Source organism: Hylobates moloch, unplaced genomic scaffold (assembly GCF_009828535.3).
Source record: "Hylobates moloch isolate HMO894 unplaced genomic scaffold, HMol_V3 SCAFFOLD_10, whole genome shotgun sequence".
Taxonomy (NCBI): domain Eukaryota; kingdom Metazoa; phylum Chordata; class Mammalia; order Primates; family Hylobatidae; genus Hylobates; species Hylobates moloch.
In genome coordinates, this window is record NW_026652285.1 from 108,942,408 (window position 1) to 108,962,849 (window position 20,442).

The following is a 20,442-nucleotide window of genomic DNA, read 5'->3' on the forward strand; positions in this document are numbered from 1 at the left end:
AGGCCCTACCAGCTAGGGGCTCTGCGTCTATTGAGGACAACAGTGAAACTGACCCACAGCATCAGGGGCATGCAGAGGAGATGACCCCTGGGGGACAGGGTGCATGGAGCAGGCCTGGAGGGGAGAAGTGCCCCAGCTGGGCCCACTGTCTGTGGTACAGGCCTGAGCTGCCCCAGGGGCTGTGGGTCACAGTGCCCAGGTAACCAGGTGCCTCAGGGCTGCGGCTGAGCCCTTCCCTTTGGCCCCTGCGCCTGAGTGGGAGAGTGACCCTGTGAAGCTGTCACCTGGCCTGGGGCACCAGCAGAGGACTGCCGTCCTAACGCAGGGTCAACGTCACTAACCTCAGCTCCCAGAGCTCTGCTCCTCCATGTGGGTGACTCGGGCACAGCCCCATGGTGAGGGCCCGGTCTTGTGGCCTCTGAGGCCTGGCTGTGGGTGGCTGTCACCAGGGAGGGTAGCGATACCCAGATCTGTGCAGCCAGGCCCCCCTCCTGCCCACAGGAAAGCCCTACCCTGCCTCATGAACACACATCTGCCCCCAGGAGCCATGCAGTGCTGGAGGGCACAGCACAGCACCCTCGTCAGCCGCTGGGCTCCCGTCCGCCCTGGGAACTAACTCCCAGCAGAGGGTGGCAGTCGGGCACGGCTAGTGCCGTCCGTCTTCAGGTGCCGTGGGGCTGACCGGTGCCCGCTAACTGTCCACGCAGATGGGCGAAGAGGAAACGGCCCTGCAGGGAGACCTTCAGAGCCCCACCTGGCAGCCCACTCCCGGGCATCAGCGATGAAAATTCACCAGCTTTCCCCACAACTAGGGGCCTGGGAGCTGACAGCAGGACCGGATGATCTGGCCCCGGCACCAAGGGCAGGAACTTTCCCCAGCTTCTCTTTAGAGCTGCATCAGAGAAAGCAGCGCCCAGTGACACTGCTCCTCTTCCTTCCGCGCCTCGGGCCTCCACCCCTCACCCTTGTATAAGGTGTTGCTCAGAGCTCCCTGAGGCCTCTGAGCCACAACCGCTACTGGGCAGACACCCTAGGACAGGAAGGCGGAGTTCTGCACCGATCTGAGGAACGCGACGTAGGGAGAAAAACAGTCAGCAGAACCCAACGCTTTGCAAGGTTTTGTTTGTTTGACAGCAGGAATGGGCTGGGGAGGGTCCCCCACAAGCTGGACCCCTTGTTCCGTTTGGCCCGTGAGGAGACCCACGGCGGTGCTGGCGGCCAAGGGGAACCGGCGGAACGAGATCAGCTGGAGCGCACTGATTTCGAGGCTTTGTGTTCATTTCGCCCTAGGCCCCTTCTCGATGGGCTTTCCAATGTCCTTTCCCCGGAGCTTGAGGCCTGAAATGAGCCACAGCCACTGGCCACTGCAGCGCCAGCTCCCTCCTCCCCACCACGCTGCCCCTCTTCAACATCTTCCCAGGGAAGGGGGCCCACGCTGCTCCCGTGCCTCACTGGGCTCTCAGCACGCAAGCACTCCTGGTTCTCACATCTAATTTTGAAGGGGATGAGTCTGATCATCTTAGACAGCAGAGCATGAACACCCCTCTCCGGAAGAACCAGAGCCGGGGTCCTCTGCGGAACTGGCTTCCGGCCCCATGCTGACAGGGCCCAGACCCGCTGTGCTCAGGCTCAGAGAACCACGGCCAACAGCACAGGCTGATGGGAACTGGCAAGGGGAAGGGAGTGGGACTCCACTTTGCTCTTAGGGGTTTCCTGAGGCCTGCAGAGCCCCCACCATCCCTCAGTCTGTCATCTCAGTCAAGCAAAGCTCCAGAATTCAGAGAACGGGACCCCCAGGGCCATCTTCTTCCCGAGTCCCGCTCTCAACAACCCCAGCCGGGAGCGGGTAGCCTCCCTGTCCAGCGGACCCGGCGAAGGGTGGAGGGACACTCACCGATGGCCCGCTCGATTTTGCCCAGCACCTGGTTATTGGGTATGGCCCGTCCGCTCTCATAGTCCGCGATCACCTGTGGCTTCTCATTGATTTTCTAAAGAGAAGATGTGCTTTATACACATCGGCTCCACTAGGACTGCTGTGAAACCAGGCACGGAGCGTCGCCTGAGAACAGCAGCTTCTGGGGCACCTGGGGTATGCACCCACACGCAGCTGGGTTTTGTGCGAGAGGCAGTGAGAGCCGGGCTGACCTGGCTTCCCGAGGCATTCCCTGCAGGGGCACCAGATAGCCCGCCCTCCCCGTGCTATCTGAACACCAGCCATCCCCCTCCCCAAACCCACAACCCCAGGAGGAGTGAGAGCCGGCGCAGCCTCACCGTGGCCAGGTCCTTCTGTGTAAGCCCCTTGCTCTGCCGACCCTGCTGGATCACCTTGCCCACCTCCAGGGTCACCCTGTCATGGTGCAGCTCCTCCGTCTCCCGGTCCAGCTTGGCCGTGTTCTTGGTGATAGAATGTTGTTTGTTCTGGCCAGCAGCCCCTGGAGTCGGTGTGAGGCAAAAGCAGAGACAGTTTGGAATTAACCTGAAGAAAAACCATTTCAGAGCGGTAACCAGACCCCAGAGGCTGCCTGAGCCCAAGGGGACATGGGAACCCAGGCTGTCCCAAGTTCACACACCTCAGGGCATGGACTTCCAGAGTTTTCTCTCAGTTATGAGGACAGGCAGCTGTACTCATGCCAACCAGAGCTGCTCTGGGAAGATGGCTGCCTCCCAGGGCTCTGGCCAGCACCGGTGCAGGCAGGCATTCAGCTGACAACGTCCCTGGGGGCACCGCCCACACCACACCCACCAGCACACAGACCCCACAACACAGCCTCATTTTGCAAGCGGAAACACAAGTACCTACATTTCTTGGAAGTCTCCACATCTTCTCCTCGTCTCTGTGCTGCTAAGATAGCCTAGAAAATTAGAAAACATCAGTGGATCAAAATCAGCTTTGACAGTGTCCAGCACACACCAATTCAGGCCTGCTGTTAGCCAGTTAGCACACTGCTAAGGACTAGTGGTGCCCAAAGACTGATATGCAGTGCTGGGTTCAATTACCCAAGCTCAACTAGGCACCGTGGCTTATGCCTGTAATCCCAGCACTCTGGGAAACCGAAGTAGCAGGATTACTTGAGGCCACGAGTTCGAGACCAGCCTGGGCAACACAGCAAGATCCTGTCTCTACGAAAAAACAAAAAAATTATCAGGCATTGTGGTGCATGCCTACAGAGGGAGGCCAGGGCAGGAGGATCACTTAAGCCCAGGAGTTTGAGGCTGTGGTGGGCTATGATAACGCCAACCTGGGAGACAGAGTGAGACACTGTCTAAAAAAACAAAACACAACAAAACCCCAAACTCATTATACAAAAGCCTCTACAATCAGATGTCTAAGAAACTCACAATAAACTGCTAAGAGAACACCACTTCCTTTGCTGTTGAGAAGACACACTAGGGATTTTTTTTTTTTTTAGAGTTGGGGTCTTGCTGTGTTGCCCAGGCTGGTCTGGAACTCCTGGGCTCAAGTGAGCCTCTGGCCTCAGCCTCCCTCCTGAATAGCTGGTATGCGCTAGTGGATTCTTTTTGAGAAATCGTATTTAGCACAGATTTACTTTTCTGCTGGACTCTACTGCAAAAGTAGGAAGGAACACTAAACGCTGGCCTGGTGCGGCCTTCCTCCCTGAATGTGGCTCCTAGTAACACAGAGATGACACATCTCATGGAAGCCTGCAGGCTCCCCAGAAACATCACCAGTAACAGTGATGCTATCTCACCTACAGTCACTGAATATTAATATAATGTATTTCTTGACTTTTTTTTTTTTTTTTTTTTGAGACAGAGTCTCACTCTGTCGCCCAGGCTGGAATGCAGTGGCGCGATCTCGACTCACTGCAACCTTCGCCCTCCGAGTTCAAGCGATTCTCCTGCCTCAGCCTCCCGAGTAGCTGGGATTACAGGCGCCCGCCACCGCGCCCGGCTAATTTTTTGTATTTTTAGTAGAGATGGGGTTTCACCATCTTGGCCATGTTGGTCCTGAACTCCTAACCTCATGATCCACCTGCCTTGGCCTCCCAGAGTGCTGGGATTACAGGCGTCAGCCACCGCGCCCGGCCAACATTTCTACCGCTTCAGAGAAGTGACTTGTGGAGCATCCTAAGTGTGATCTGCTCACAGATGCTGCCACACAATTATTCTCATGACTCCTAGCTTGTGGCCATTAAGTTTCCTTTAAAAGAAAAGGAGAGTGAATTTGGTTTTGACCATGCAACCAGTGAGAGCAGGGCAGACCAATGAATCCCTGTCACCAGAGCCCCAGCACATCCTGGCCCAACTGGCCTCAAAGGCTTCAGCCCTAGGCCACCTGAGGGTACGAATGAGGCCGAGGCGGTGACTAAACTGTCCTCCCTATTACATCAGACTCACAACTGACCCTCGGATCCATCAGCCACATTGGTAATCTCCTTCCACAAGTACTGCTCAGGGCATGCCCATCTTCCACCCGTGCAACAGGGGGAGGCAGTGTCCACCTGCTCATGGGGTCCCCTGAGGCAGGCACTCTCTACAGCCTGTGATGCAGCCAGGTAGGCTCCTTGGGCAGTATCTGACCAGTGGAGACCAGTAGAACCAAGCAGGCCCCAGGCAGAGAGAAAACTCTCAGGGGGAGCCTACCCCATCCCCAACTCCCACTAAGGTCACTAACCTCTGTCCCTATCACCCGGTCTCCCGCCCCAAGCCCTCAACTGCTGTCCACTGGCCCCCAACCCTATCCCAACCCCAATTCCCCACCTTCATCGCTGGTTCCTGCTGCTTGCCCCAGTCCCCACCCCTGTCCTAAGTCATGTCCCCCACTCTAGTCCCTGTCCTCCCAAGCCCTGTCCCCACCTCCATCCCTGCCCCCGTTCCCAGTGCCCACCCTGGTTCTCTGTCTCTATCCTCACACAAGGCCCCCAGCCTTGTCCCCGCCCCCGTCCCCACCTCCTGCTTCTGTCCTCACACCTGTCCCCACCAACAGTCCCCGCCCCACCCTGGCACTGGTCCCGTTCCCTGCTCCTCTCCTAGCCCAGTCGCCCGCCCCCTGCCTCCTGGGTCCGTCCATCCCCACCAGGGTCCGCCCCCCACCTTCCCACCCCTGTCCTGGCCCGGTCCTCCTACCCCTTGCGATGCGCCCCGCCCCTCGAACCCCGTCCTGCCCCCAGCACCCCAGCCTTGTCCCCGTCCCCTGCGCCCTGTCCCAGGCCCCGCCTGCCCTTCCCGGAGCCCCCTGCCCCACGGTCCGTGGCCCCGGCCCAGCGTCCGCCCCGCCCGGCCCGGCCGCTCCTCAGTCAGCAAAGCACCTGCTTGGATTTGGCCTGGGCGGCCGTAGGGCCCTTCTTGCGCAGCACCGTCACCGTGTCCCAGTCGCTCTCGGCCATGGCGGGCGAAGACGAGCGTCCGTCCGGCGGCTCGGCGGCAGCTGCTAGAGACCCGGCGCGGCGACGCGACGTCCCCTCGGCACCTCCCCGCTTCCGGCGTCCCATTGGCTGTGGCACGCGGGGGGCGGGCACTTCCCGTGCTCGGGGCCATTCGGCGTTCGGCTCGTCTGAGGGACGCTTTGGCCGCGCGCTGGCTACGTGAGGAGGGCGACATCGGGGCCTGGCCTGGCGAGGCGCGGCAGCCACTGGGGGCGCAGGTCGGGAGGACCCCGGAGCCCGGGCCCCGCGGCCTCCTAGCACACGCGGGCGGCGGCTGCGCCCCGACGCGCAGCCCCCGCGCCTCCCCAGGCCCCGCACCCCGTCCGGGCCACGCGGGCGGAGGGGGCGCGGGGTCTTCGCTGTCACAGCGCGGCCGCCCCCCTTTGTTTTGCCGCGTGCGCGGCTCGGACCTGCGTTCGAGGACCAGGGCCGTGGGGCCCGAAACGCAGCGTGGGGTGGGACACTTTTTTTTTTTTTTTTGAACTTTTTTGTTTTGAGATGGAGTCTTGCTCTGTCGCCCAGGCTGGGTGCCGTGGTGCGATCTCAGCTCACTGCAAGCTTCGCTTCCCGGGTTCACGCCATTCTCCTGCCTCAGCCTCCCGAGGAGCTGGGACTACAGGCGCCCGCCACCACGCCCGGCTAATTTTTTTTTTTTTCGTATTTTTAGTAGAGAAGGGCCAGGATGGTCTCTATCTCCTGACCTCGTGATCCGCAAGTGGGACTCTTTTTAAGAAAAATAATGCAGGCCAGGCGCGGTGGTTCACGCCTGTAGTCCCAGAACTTTGGGAGACCGAGGCGGGCGTATCACCTGAGGTCAGGAGTTTGAGACCAGCCTGACCAACAAGGAGAAACCCTGTCTCTACTAAAAATACAAAATTAGCCGGACGTGGTGGCGCGCACCTGTAATCTCAGCTACTCGGGTTGGCTGAGGCAGAAGAATCAGTTGAACCCGGGAGGTACAGGTTGCGGTGAGCCGAGATCCCGCTATTGCACTCCAGCCTGGGCAACAAGAACGAAACTCCGTTTCAAAAAAAAAAGAAAAAGAAAAAGAATGGAAAACTATGAAAACATTGGTTGCAAAAATGAATGGTTTTGCATGATGTTTATTTTCTGTAATGTATAAAGTGTATATGTTATATGACAATAATTCTGTAATACCCTATTTTCCAGCTATTTTACAGTCGTTTTGTATAATGAGAAAGGTCATTATACGTTATTATTGAACAACTTTTTTAGGATTTTTATTTTTATAGACCGGGTCTCACCCTGTGGCCCACGCTGGAGCGCAGCAACGAGATCTCAGCTCATTGCAGCCTCGATGCCCTGGGCTCAAGCAATGGGACTATAGGCGCAGCCCCCACGCCTGGCTAATTTTTGTATTTTGTGGGGTAGAGATGGGGTCTCCGTGCTGCACTGGCTCGTCAGTCTGGAACTCCTGAGCTCACGTGGTCCTCCCAAAGCCTGAGATTACAGGCTTGAGCCACTGCTGGCCCTAGTCATAGTATTGACTTCCGGGCTTTGAATGGATGCTTCACAAACAAGGATCCTGAAAAATGCAGTCTCTATCCAAAAAGAAAACATACATAAATGCTGTATTAAATTGGAAATGCTGCATTACCAAATGCATTCCGCGGAGGAGGCAACTGTAATTCTAACCAGGCAGTGGGAAGTTGAGTCTTCTGCTTACCGTTTTTCACACCGGATGATTGGAAGAACCTTGCGGACACACTGATGGCTCCGTCCATACAAACCTTGCTTCTCTGTTTCCTGCCGACTTCCAGCACCAAGCTCCGTTCGGCTAAGGACTCAACAGCCTCAGACGGCCAGCAAGGACGTGATTCAACTGAATGAAAATATCCCCTGTGGCCGGGCGCGGTGGCTCACGCCTGTAATCCCAGCACTTTGGGAGGCCAAGGCGGATGGATCTCAAGGTCGAGAGATCGAGATCATCCGGGCCAACACTGTGAAACCCTGTCTCTATTAGAAATACAAAAATTAGCTGGGCATGGTGGTGCGTGCCTGTAGTCCCAGCTACTTGGGAGGCTAGGCAGGAGAATTGCTTGAACCCGGAGGTGGAGGTTGCAGTGAGCCGAGCCTGCGCCACTGCACTCCAGCCTAGGGACAGAGCAAGACTCTGCTGTCTCAAAAAAAAAAAAAAAAAAAAGGAAAGAAAGAAAAAGAAAATATCCCATAAACTCTGACTGGATGCATCTCCCACTCAAGTCCCCCTTCGTTGTGTGCCAAAAATGCTTATAATCACTCCACTGCCACCAGCCCCCAGGAAGAGCGTGATGAAGGTGAAGTTGGCCTGGAAAGAGGCAGCCTTGTTAACACTGCAGTTCAGGCCTCCTAACGTGACAAACTTACCCAACACCTGATCTCATGAACGCATTGGGAGGCCCTTCTCAGAGCCTCAGAGACCCATGCAAGTGGGGCTCAGCTAGCTCCGTAGTGAGCCTGGGCTGAGAGAGAGGGGACAGCTACATATAGCTGTCCTCTGCAGGTGTCCACCAGGACAGCCGTTGTCCCACCTGGCCCTCCATCAGGAGTCCAGGCCTGATGCCACAAGTCACTTGTGCCCTGTCCTTGGCACTCCCTGCACCAAGGCATGATGGATACAGGTGTCTGTGTGAGGCTGTCCTCACTGCCCACTCCGTCCCACCCTGGGGTCATTTGCACACACTCCCTCCTATTCTTGGATTCTTCCAACTTGGGGCCCAGAGGAAAGCGGCTGGTACGAAGAAGCAGCTTTGGGGGGTCTGGCGAGCCTCTCATACCTCACTGGAGATGTTGCACCAGTCCGTCTACCAGTTATCCATTTAGCTTCATGCACGGAGAAAAGACAATTCCAAAGACTCCTGGAGAAAAAAAGTCTCTTCATTTCCATCTGTAGATCTCAGTGTCTCTCTGGCATAGTTTCCCTCCAGCCTTTCTTCGGTCCTTTTAGTACCATCTGCTGTAGTTTCATCTTTCATTTAACTGAAAATGTCTCTGTTTTGCCCTTGTGTTTGAAGAATACACTATTGTATAAACATCATCCCATTGTCTTCCAACTTCCATCATTGCCAATGAGAATCAGTGATCAGTCATTTGTGTCCTGGTTCTCCAGCAGGTTATGGGAAAGTGTCACATGTCCTCTGGCTCTTTCAAGACTATCCCTTTGTCTTCAGTTTTCTTTTTCTTTTCTTTTTTCTTTCTTTCTTTCTTTTTTTTTTTTTTTTTTTGAGACAGGGCCTCACTCTGTTGCCCAGGCTGGAGTACAGTGGCACAATCATGGCTCACTGCAGCCTCAACCTCCTGGGCTCAAGTGATCCTCCCACCTCAGCCTCCCAAAATAATGGAATTACAGGCACATTCCGACACCCCCAGCCTGATCTTCAGTTTTCTTAGCATGTGCCCAAGCATATTTTCCTTTGTATTTTCCTTCCTTGGGTTCACTGAGCTGTTTATTTATTTTATTTTTTTGAGATGGAATCTTGCTCTGTCACCCAGGCTGGAGTGCAGTGGCACGATCTCGGCTTGCTACAACCTCCGCCTCCTGGGTTCATGCCCAGCTAATTTTCGTTTTTGTTTTTGTTTTTGTTTTGAGGTGGAGTTTCGCCCTTGTCACCCAAGCTGGAGTGCAGTGACATGATCTAGGCTCACTGCAACCTCTGTCTCCCAGGTTCAAGTGATTTTCCTGCCTCAGCCTCCCATATAACTGGGATTACAGGCGCCTGCCACCACGCCCAACTAATTTTTTGTATTTTTAGTAGAGACGGGGTTTCATCATGTTGGCCAGGCTGGTCTCAAACTTTTGACCTCAGGTGATCCGCCCGCCTCAGCCTCCCAAAGTGTTGGGACTACAGGCGTGAGCCACCACGTCTAGCCCACTGAGCTTCTTAGGACTGTATAGCGCCATACATTCACCACATCGGAAACGTTCTCCTACTATTTATTTATTTAGAGACAAGGTCTCACTCTGGCATCCAAGCTGGAATGCAGTGGCGTGATCACAGCTCACTGCAGACCCAACCTCCCAGGCTTAAGCAATCCTCCCACCTCAGCCTCCCACAATGCAGCACTTTGGGAGGCCAGAGCAGGCAGATCACAAGGTCAGGAGTTTGAGGCCAGCAACTCCGTCTCTACTAAAAATACAAAACAGCCAGGCATGGTGGTGGGTGCCTGTAGTCCCAGCTACTCAGGAAGCTGAGGCAGGAGAGTCGCTTGAACCTGGGAGGTGGAGGTTGCAGCAAGCCAAGATCAAGCCACTGCACTCCAGCCTGGGCAACAGAACGAGACTCTCTGTCTAAAAAAAAAAAAAAAGAGAGAGAGAGAGAGAGAGATAATAATTTTTAATGAGAAAGAATCACATATGGTAAATGTTTGTCCTAAAGTGACTGGTTATTTAAGAAAAAGAAACTGGCCAGGTGTGGTGGCTCATGCCTGTAATCCCAGCACTTTGGAAGGCTGAGGCAAGGTGGATCACTTGAGCTCAAGAGTTCAAGACCAGCCTGGGCAACATGGTGATACCCCATCTCTACAAAAAATACAAAAATTAGCTGCCCATGATGGCACACACTTGTAGTTCCAGGTAATTGGGAGGCTGAATTTGGAAGATCACCTGAGCCTGGGAGGTGGAGATTGCAGTGAGCCAAGATCGAGCCACTGCACTCCAGCCTGGGCAACAGAGTCAGGCCCTGTCTCAAAAAAAAAGAAAAAGAAAGAAAAAGATAAGGAAAGAAAGCAGAACCACAGGACAAAACAGAAAATCCGAGCATGTCATCAATAGTCTGAGTAAGTTTTTGTTTTTTGAGATGGAGTCTTGCTCTGTTGCCCAGGCTGGAGTGTAGTGGCACAGTCTCAGCTCACTGCAACCTCCGCCTCCTGGGTTCAAGTGATTCTCCTGCCTCAGCCTCCTGAGTGGCTGGGATTACAAGCACATGCCACTATTCCTGGCTAGTTTTTGTGTTTTTAGTAGAGAGGGGTTTTGCCATGTTGGCCAGGCTGGTCTTGAACTCCTGACCTCAAGTGAGCCTCAGCCTCTCAAAGTGCTGGGATTACAGGCATGAGCCACCACGCCTGGTCTGGTCCAAGTTTTGATAAGACTTGTGAAAAGGGAATTTATGAAAGGTATTTTGTATGTAATTAAGTTAGCTATAAGTAGAAGGAAATTATTTGTAAGTCTTTCTAAATATTGATCTTTTCTATTAAAAATACACTAGTACAAAACTAAAAAAATTGGTCACCTATGTCATACATTACTTTTGAAGTCTTTTTTTTTTTTTTTCCGGGGACAGAGTCTCCCTCTGTTGCCCAGGCTGGAGTGCAGTGGCATGACCTTGGTTTACCGCAACCTCTGCCTCCTGAGTTCAAGTGATTCTCCTGCCTCAGCCTCCCGAGTAGCTGGGACTACAGGTGCGCACCACCACGCCCAGCTAATTTTTGTATTTTTAGTAGAGACAGGGTTTCACCATATTGGCCAGGCCAGTCTCAAACTCCTGACCTTATGATCCACCCACCTCAGTTTCTCAAAGTATTGAGATTACAGGCGTGAGACTCCACGCCCGGCCCGAAGTTTTTTGATTATCACTCTGGTTACTATGATTCTATTTTTATTAAGTGTTTTGAATCTTTTGACATCTTTGACTGGCTTCCCCAGGATCAATATCCTAAGTTAAGTCTTTTTGACCTAAATTTAACTTTGCAATTTTCCACTTCGGTTCATGAAGAGCCTCAAAGAATATAAGTCTCATCTTGTAGAGATATTAAATGATAAGCCTTATTTGATAAGTTGTCAAATGATAACACTAAATCTTTCAGTTATATTTATTAGTATTTATTGGTATAAATGTTCCACAAATTATAAAAATTTATGAAAATTTAATGTTAGTCATAATTTTGGTTATGTTGAACTTTTCCTAAAGTTATATTTGTATAGATATGTTTTTGTTTGTTTATTATAGACAAGGTCTCTGTTGCCCAGGCTGGATGGAGTGTACTGGCATGACTATGGCTCACTGCCGCCTCAAAATCTTAGACTCAAGAAATCCTCCCACCTCAGCCTCCCAAGCAGGTAAGACTATAGGCATGTGCCACCACCCAGGTAATTTATTTTGTTTTTATTATAGGTGGGGTCTTGCTATGTTGCCCAGCCTGGTCTCAAACTCTTGGCCAAAAGTGATCCTGTCACCTCAGCCTCCCAAGTTACTGGGATTACAGATTACAGATATGATCCACCACACCTGGTTCTGGATATGTTATTAATGTACTCTAAAAATTATATGAAATTTATAAAAGTCTGATGGCCCTGATGTGACACTGGTAGTCATCATTCTGGCTGCTATCTTAACATGCTGCGTGTAATGGAAGCAACTAAGTTTCCTTGTCACTTGGGAACTGTCATCGGATTTTTAACTGTGGCTATTTTAAGTTTTTATCATTCACAATGGTTTTCTGAAAGCATTTGGAATAAGGTACAGTCCAAAATTGCTTTTCATGGAAAAGACTCTAACAAGTACTCTTGAACACAGATTTCTAATAACTTTTTTTTTTTTTTTTTTTTGAGATGGAGTCTTGCTCTGTAGCCCAGGCTGGAGTGCAGTGGCATGATCTCGGCTCACTGCGAGCTCTGCCTCCCGAGTTCACGCTATTCTCCTGCCTCAGCCTCCTGAGTAGCCGGGACTACAGGCGCCCACCACCGCGCCCAGCTAATTTTTTTTGTATTTTTAGTAGAGACGGGGTTTCACTGTGGTCTCGATCTCCTGACCTCGTGATCCGCCCGCCTCGGCCTCCCAAAGTGCTGGGATTACAAGCGTGAGCCACCGCGCCCGGCCTCCATCTACAGTATTTAAACATCAGCTTCTCCTCCTGGTTTGTAGTTTGAATGTCTCTGGTCATGACATCAGGCAGTTTGGATTACAGGCTTGAGCCACTGCACCCAGCCCCATCAGTTTCTTTACTACAGTTCTGAAAGTTTTAATTTAGTTCATTGACCTTAAAGTTATCAGAAATCTGCTGGGCGCGGTGGCTCACGCCTGTAATCCCAGCACTTTGGGAGGCCGAGGCGGGCAGATCACGAGGTCAGGAGATCGAGACCACAGTGAAACCCCGTCTCTACTAAAAATACAAAAAAAAAAAAAATTAGCCGGGCATGGTGGCGGGCGCCTGTAGTCCCAGCTACTAGGAGAGGCTGAGGCAGGAGAATGGCCTGAAGCCGGGGAGGCGGAGTTTGCAGTGAGCCGAGATCGGGCCACTGCACTCCAGCCTGGGTGACAGAGCAAGACTCCGTCTCAAAAAAAATAAATAAATAAATACTGTAGATGGCTTTCCCAAGACAAAGAATGAGACTCCACATCATAACAAAACCTTTATCCCTCTTAATGGTACCTTTCCACTTTGCAGGGTAATGCTGTGAAATTTCACAATCAGTGCCTTCTGCTGGTAGCTTAATGGAACCTAAACTAAGCAATCCTTGAGTGGTCACTGGTTAAATAAGAAAATGTCTGTGTCACCGCCGATACTACATGCTGTACCTAGATAAGTTCCTCTAAGAAAAGTTGAGACCCTGATGCACAAAATAAGAAGAGCAGGCCACACAACTGCACCAGGTTTCGCCTAATTTCCTAGGGCCATTCCACTTACTCAGTTCACATTCTTTCCCACCATCTGTGCCAGCCACTGCACCACCTGCAGTGAGAAGCACCCGTCAGGCCCCGGGACCCTCCCCGGCTCCGCCACAATGAAGACACGTGGACATCACACCCAGGAACAGTGTGGCCCTCTCTGCACATCTGTCCTTCCTACTTTTTGGCAGAAAACGTTCCCTCCTCTCTTATTACATATTGGCACCCAGTCTGATGGTAGCAGGTTCTGTTATTTTTATTTTTTATTTTTTTATTACTGTTTTTGAGACAAGGCCTTGCTCTGTTTCCCAGGTTGGAGTGCAGTGGCTTAATTGTGGCTCACTGCATCCTTAACCTTCTGGGCTCAAGTGATCCTCCTGCCTCAGCCTCCCAAGTAGCTGGGACTACAATCACATGCCACCATGCCCAACCAATTTTTTTTTCTTTTTGAGATGGAGTCTCACTTTATCGCCCAGGCTGGAGTGTAGTGCGCAATCTTGGCTCACTGCAAGCTCCACCTCCCAGGTTTATGCGATTCTCCTGCCTCAGCCTCCCAAGTAGCTGGGATTATAGGCACCTGCCACCGCACTTGGCTAATTTTTTTGTATTTTTAGTAGAGACGAGGTTTCACCATGTTGGTCAGGCTCATCTCAAACTCCTGACCTCAGGTGATCCGCCCACCTCAGCCTCCCAAAGTGCTGGGATTACAGGCATTGAGCCACCGCGCCTGGCCAGTCTTTCCTGTTTTTCAACTCACGTTCTTTCTGTTCTAATTTTGGGAGATTTCCTCAATGTATAACCTATCTACTTAACATTTTTCTTTTTTTTTTTTTGAGACGGAGTCTCGCTGTTTCACCCAGGCTAGAGTGCAGTGGCGCGATCTCGACTCACTGCAGGCTCTGCCCCCCGGGGTTCATGCCATTCTCCTGCCTCAGCCTCCCGCGTAGCTGGGACTACAGGCACCCGCCACCTCGCCCGGCTAATTTTTTTTGTATTTTTAGTAGAGACGGGGTTTCACCGTGTTAGCCAGGATGGTGTCAATCTCCTGACCTCGTGATCCGCTCGCCTTGGCCTCCCAAAGTGCTGGGATTACAGGCGTGAACCACCGCGCCCGGCCTCTACTTAACATTTTTCTTAACTTTGGTATCACGTTTTATTTATAAGGGCTCCCTCTTATATTCCTTCTTTCTGTATTTCTCTTTCTCTTTCTTTCCCTCTTTCCTTTCTCTTTTTTTTTTTAATGCAGGATCTGGCTCTGTTGCCCAATTGTTATGCAGTGGTGCTATCTTGGCTCACTGCAGCCTCCACCTTCTGGGCTCCAGTGATCCTCCTGCCTCAGCCTCCCAGGTAGCTGGGATTATAGGCATGCACCACCACATCTGACTCCTCTTATATTCTCTTAAGTTCTTTTTATAGCATTGAATTTTATAGCATTCCATTTCACAAATTCTTCTCTTTTTTCTTCTAAGATTACTAACTTGGTTCTTCTCACATTCTCCTCTGGTGCCTGTACCCTCCCTCCCCGCTCTTTTGTTTGGTTCAGGGCTCTGTTTTTTCCCTGTGTCTGGCAATCCTTGCTGAGGTCAGCCCACATGCAGAGCAGCCTTCTGTGCCCGGCGGGACTTTCCAATATTAATTCCACTGCAGGATGATGGGGTGGGACAGAGCCATTTCTGCTGGGGTTCCAGAGAGCAACATGGTCCTACCCATGGGGAAGTGGCCTCCCAACTGCCAGCCTGGCTGCCAGCCTCCAGCGAGCCACAGGGAGAGGAGCTGAGCCTGGTGTCCCTGAGGCTGGAAAGCCCCCAGATCCACTGTCTCCTGCCTGCTGTGGGAGTGAAGATGGGAGAGTCGCCTGGCTGTGCTGGGTGATGGGGGGAAGTTCTGGGGGTCCCAGACAGTTCTGGAGGCTTAAGCCCCGGTAGGCAGCCCTGCTGTGCAGGAGCTCCCAAGGCCTCTCTGTCTACTGTCGGCACAACTTACCCTCTTTTTTTTTTTCAAGGTGGAGTCTCGGCTCTGTCTCCCAGGCTGGAGTGCAGTGGTGCCATCTCAGCTCACTGCAACCTCCTCCGCCTCCTGGGTTCAAGTGATTCTTGTACCTCTGCTTTCCCAGTAGCTCCCTCTGTTACCCAGGCTGGAGTGCAATGGTACGATCTCGGCTCACTGCAACCCCCGCCTCCTGGGTTCAAGGAATTCTTCTGCCTCAGCCTCCCACGTAGCTGGGATTACAGGTGCCCGCCAACACACCTGGGTAATTTTTGTATTTTTAGCAGAGATGGGGTTTCACCACATTGGCCAGGCTGGTCTTGAACTCCTGACTGCAGGTGATCCACACGCCTTGGCCTCCCAAAGTGCTGGGATAATAGGCGTGAGCCACCATGCCCGGCCTGGCTCCTGTCTTTGACAGCAAAACAGGACATTAGTTGTATAATCATCACCGTGTGGGGCCACTTGGGAGTTTTCATTTGAATTTACAATTATTTTGACTGCAGAGAGATCTGACTGTCACTAGGATCACCTTAAAAAAAAACAAAGACACACACAGAACCACAATGTCTAGAATGTCCTGTGAAGTGGAAGTTATATAAACCAAACATTATGTCCTGTGGTCAAGGTTCTTCCTAACTTTGTGTTATCTATGGCATTAAGTGAAAGACAATTTTCAAAATTCAAGTGAATAAAAAGTGTTTTCTGATTGACCATGAGGAAAAATAGGTGGATAAACATAGCTGGAGTATCATGACAACAAGAAAAAGATCAATTTTGACAAAGTTGTCAAACTTGCAGATTGTTAAAACTCAAAGCCATGCCGTGTGCGGTGGCTCACGTCTGTAATCCCAGCACTTTGAGAGACCAAGGCGGGTGGATCGCAAGGTCAGGAGATCGAGATCATCCTGGCCAACACGGTAAAACCCCGTCTCTACTAAAATACACACACACACACACACAAAATTAGCCGGGCATGGTAGCAGGCCACTGTAGTCCCAGCTACTCGGGAGGCTGAGGCAGGAAAATGGCGTGAACCCGGAAGGCGGAGCTTGCAGTGAGCCTAGATCGCGCCACTGCACTCCAACCTGGGCGACAGAGCGAGACTCCGTCTTAAAAAAAAAAAACACAAAAAAAAAACCTCAAAGCCAGAAACTGGACTATAATGTTATCATTAATTAATACAAAAAAAAAATTAGGTTTGGCTCACACCTATAATCCCGGCACTTTGGGAGGCTGAGGCAGGTGGATCACCTGAGGTCAGGAGTTCGAGACCAGCCTGACCAACATGGTGAAACCCCCATCTCTACTAAAAATACAAAATCGCTGGGTGTGGTGGCAGGCACCTGTAATCCCAGCTGCTTGAGAGGTTGAGACAGGAGAATCGCTTGAACCCAGAAGGCGGAGGTTGCAGTGAGCTGAGATCTCACCATTGCACTCTAGCCTGGGCAAAAAGAACAAAACTCCGTCTCAAACAAACAAAAAAACAACCAAAAAAACCCAATAGGATGGCCAGGCAGTGGCTCACACCTGTAACCCAGGACTTTGGGAGGCCGAGGCAGGAGGACTGCTTGAGCTCAGGAGTTCAAGACCAGCCTGGGCAACACAGTAAGACTCCATCTCTACTGCAAACTATTTTTGAGACAGGGTCTTGCTCTGTTGCCCAGGCTGGAGTGCAGTGGTGCACACACTGCAACCAGAGCTCACTGCAGCCTCGACCTCCCCAGACTTAGGTGATCCTCTCACCTCAGCCACCCCAGTAGCTTGGGCTACAGGCGCATACCACCATTCTGGGCTAATTTTTATATTGTTTGTAGAGATGGGGTTTTGCCCTGTTGCCCAGGCTGGTCTCAGACTCCTGGGCTCAAGTGATCCTCCTACCTCAGCTGAGTAGCTGGGATGACAGTTGCATGTCACCACGCCTGGCTAAATTTTGTATTTTTAGTAGAGACAGGATTTCACCATGTTGGTCAGGCTGGTCTCGAACTCCTGACCTCATGATCCGCCCGCCTTGGCCTCCCAAATTGCTGGGATGGCACCAGCCTTTTTTTTTTTTAACTGGCATGTTGTGCAGATGTGGTTCAGGAGGGTGAACCAGTGGCCCAGCTCATCCCCAGATTTCTCCGCCAGCAGTGACGCCCCACCCTGGGGAGCAACTTCCCTCAGGCCCAGCTAGCTGCAGAATGGGGGTAGTTGGAGGGAACCTAGAAGGACCTAAGCGCAGGGCCCTGGCAGGTGAGCACAGCGTGGGGACGTGGCAGGTGGAGAGGTGGGCAGGGAAGCAGGGAAGGATGGTGAAAACATGGCAGCCCAGGGGCAGAGGTTGCAGATGGTCCCAGTTGCTCTGGTCCCGGGACCAAGAGGCGAGAGCTAAAAAAGTGGGAGGCCCCACTGGGGAGGGTGGCAGTAGGGCTGGGAGAACGTGGCTGTGGCAGGGTGGGCGGGGAACTTCCAGCCACCTGGAGCATCCTGGGTGAAGGGTTGGGTGGCCTTGGCTAGATGGTCACATTTGCTGGGACCAAGTGTGAGCACAGCTCTCTAGAGTTTGTGGGTGTGAAGTGCAACCGTGGTGCCTGGTCCTGGCCGGTGCTCAGGAGGTGGGGGCAGAGTCATGGCTCACTCCAGCCTCAACCTCCTAGGCTCAAGCAATTCTCCCACCTCAGCCACCCAGGTAGTTGGGGCTACAGGCATGCACCATCACGCCCAGCTATTTTTTTTTTCTTTTTTTTTTTGAGACAGAGTTTGGCTCTTATTGCCCAGGCTGGAGTGCAATGGTGCAATCTTAGCCACAACCTCTGCCTCCCGGGGTCAAGTGATTCTCCTGCCTCAGCCTCCCAAGTAGCTGGGATTACAGGTGTGCACCACCACGCCGGGCTAATTTTTCTATTTTTAGTAGAGACGGGGTTTCTCCATGTTGGTCAGGTTGGTCTCAAATTCCCAACCTCAGGTGATCTGCCTGCCTCAGCCTCCCAAAGTGCTGAGATTACAGGCGTGAGCCACCACACCCGGCCTAATTTTTGCATTTTTTGTAGAGACGGAGGTTTCACTACATTGCCCAGGCTGGTCTTGAACTCCTGAGCTCAAGTGATCCAGCCTTGGCTTCCCAAAGTGCTGGGATTACAGGCGTGAATCTTTTTATTACTTTCTTGTGTGTCCTTCCCAAGTTAACGGAAAACACAAGCTGACAGAAATCCATTCTTTCCCACGGTTGCTGGCACGACGCTGCTCTGTGACAGCACAAGCTCACGTGCTCAAGGGTCTCCTGGCTGCAGCCAGCCCCGGGCCTGCCCTGGACAGGCGGGCTTCAGATTCCCCCCAAGGTTCTATGCCATTGAGTTGGAGGACAAGAGCTTCCCCACCGTCTGGCGTTGAGGCCTCTAGGTCCCACCCCTCCCCAGGCCTTTTTCCTTTCATCAGGGGTTGCCCTGGGGGAGGCCCCCTGGGGAGCTGATGAGGAGGGAGCCCCTGTGCCCTGTGCACTGGTCTGAGGGGGTGAGGCCAGGGCTGGGGCTGGTGCAGGGGACTCTGGCCCGGAGCTGCAGCTGCCTTCCTGGAAACACTCCTGTCAGATGACTGCAGAGTGAGAGTGAAACCACCTTCCCTCGGAGGCTGCAGCTCAGGGCTGACATGCAAACATCTGAAAAAAAGAGGCAACCTCTTGGTGTGAGCAAGTGGACTGAGGCTATTTGAGGTGGGCACTTCCCCTGGGGACAGCACCAGGCACACAAGGGTGTCCCTTGTTCACGGTCCCGTGGGGGGCCCAGCTCGGACATTCTGCCTCCTGGCTCCATCTGCAAGCTGGGCTCTGTCGTCACAAGACCTGAGTAAAAGGACATGAGATGTGAGCCATTGAGGGTGCCAACCACGCCCAAGGGAAGCCAGGCATCCATAGAGCCCTGCTGGGCACAGAGGGCAGATGCAGCCACTGGATTTCAGATGCATCCACAGAGCCCTGCTGGGCACAGGGCAGATGCCAGTGGCACGGCAGCCCCTCATCCCCCGTGCTCTGCAGGCCCAGTGGGTAGCTGTGGGGTCCTCCCTGGCCAGGTCAGTGAGTGGCTGGCATCCATGGCAGCATCTGCTCTGGTCCATGGTCACGCCGCCCCTCCAGGGACACTGGCACCCTCCAGTCAGGACACGGAGTCCAGGACAGCAGCTACATGTGTCCATCTCCAGGTTCCAACTGCTGCCCTCCTTCCTGCTCCTGCAACCCCCATCCTCAGGCAGTGGGAGGGCGCTGGGGCTTCTCCTGAGACTGCCCAGGCACATCCCCTCCCCCTGCCCCTGCTGGAGGCCTGGGTGGCTGACTTTTGCTTTCTTTTCGGCAGGAAGGAGCCCATGTGGGAATCCCCTGAGCTGCGCCATGGCCAGAGTGAGTCACCCCTTTCCAGCCAGCAAACAAGGCGAGTCCTCAGGCCAAGGTGTCACAGCTTCCAAGCTGGTGGGCGGGTGGGGGGGAGGCCACTTCCCAATCAGTATGTGCCTCTGCCTCTCAGTCAGGCTGGTATCAACTTGCTATGCCTTGTGGGCCTGTCATCACAATCAATATTATTATTATTATTATTTATTTTTCTTTTTAATTAATTAATTTATTTATTTTTAGACAGAGTCTTGCTCTGTCGCCCAGGATGGAGTGCAGTGGCATAATCCTGGCTCACTGCAACCTCCGCCTCCCAGGTTCAAGCAATTCTCCTGCCTCAGCCTCCCGAGTAGCTGGGATTACAGGCGTGCCACTATGTCCAGATAATTTTTGCATTTTAGTAGAGCCGGGGTTTCACCACGTTGGCCAGGCTGGTCTTGAACTCCTGACCTCAGATGATCTGCCCACCTCAGCCTCCCAAAGTGCTGGGATTACAGGTGTGAGCCACCACACCCAGCCAGTTTTTTGTTTTTTCTTCAGTGTGTGTGCCAATCTTCTGGAAACAGAGCAGTATAAATTAAACAAAGGCATTTTCATGAGAGCAGCACTGGGGCAAGTCCTCTGAGACTGGGCGGCACGGAGCAGTCATCCTGGTCACTGCCTGCTGTCGAGGGCTGTGGGCATTTACCAAGCTTGGGAAACCTTTTCTGGACTTGGGGTGGGGCTGAGGTGGTCTCAGACTCAGCCCTTCAACACCGTCATCATCCAGGACCAGTGAGGTGTGTCACCCCAAGTTGGAGGCCACCGTCTGAAAGCTGTTAGAATGACTTTCCCGTTACCCTGAAGGAAGTAGAGTGTCCTAAAACAGGTGAACCCCTCCCAAAAAAACAGGTGAACCTCTTTTTTCTTTGAGATAGACTCTCGCTCTGTCGCCCAGGCTGGAGTGCAGTGGCACAATCTCGGCTCACTGCAACCTCTGCCTCCCAGGTTCAAGCGATTTTCCTGCCTCAGCCTCCCGAGTAGTTGGAATTACAGACACCCGCCACCATGCCCGGCTAATTTTTGTACTTTTAGTAGAGACGGGGTTTTCTTTTTTTTTTTTTTT

General features: G+C 52.7%; 2 protein-coding genes across 2 annotated transcripts in view; one reads left to right on the forward strand and one right to left on the reverse strand.

The window, feature by feature from the left end:
• Positions 1–1,105: 1,105 nt before the first annotated feature.
• Positions 1,106–5,435, reverse strand: EDF1 (endothelial differentiation related factor 1). Its single transcript, XM_032165708.2, has 5 exons — positions 5,271–5,435; positions 2,801–2,852; positions 2,272–2,432; positions 1,895–1,988; positions 1,106–1,338 (listed from the first exon to the last, which is right to left on the reverse strand). The coding sequence occupies exons 1-5, from the start codon at positions 5,346–5,348 to the stop codon at positions 1,277–1,279; spliced, it is 447 nt and encodes a 148-aa protein (XP_032021599.1). The 5' UTR covers positions 5,349–5,435; the 3' UTR covers positions 1,106–1,276.
• A 5,903-nt stretch (positions 5,436–11,338) lies between these two features.
• Positions 11,339–20,442, forward strand: part of TRAF2 (TNF receptor associated factor 2) — a 58,347-nt gene continuing 49,243 nt past the window's right edge. The window contains exons 1-2 of the mRNA XM_058445335.1: positions 11,339–11,442; positions 19,306–19,380. Coding sequence (XP_058301318.1) covers positions 19,316–19,380 — 65 coding nt within the window. The 5' untranslated portion in view covers positions 11,339–11,442; positions 19,306–19,315. The remainder of the gene's footprint in view (positions 11,443–19,305; positions 19,381–20,442) is intronic.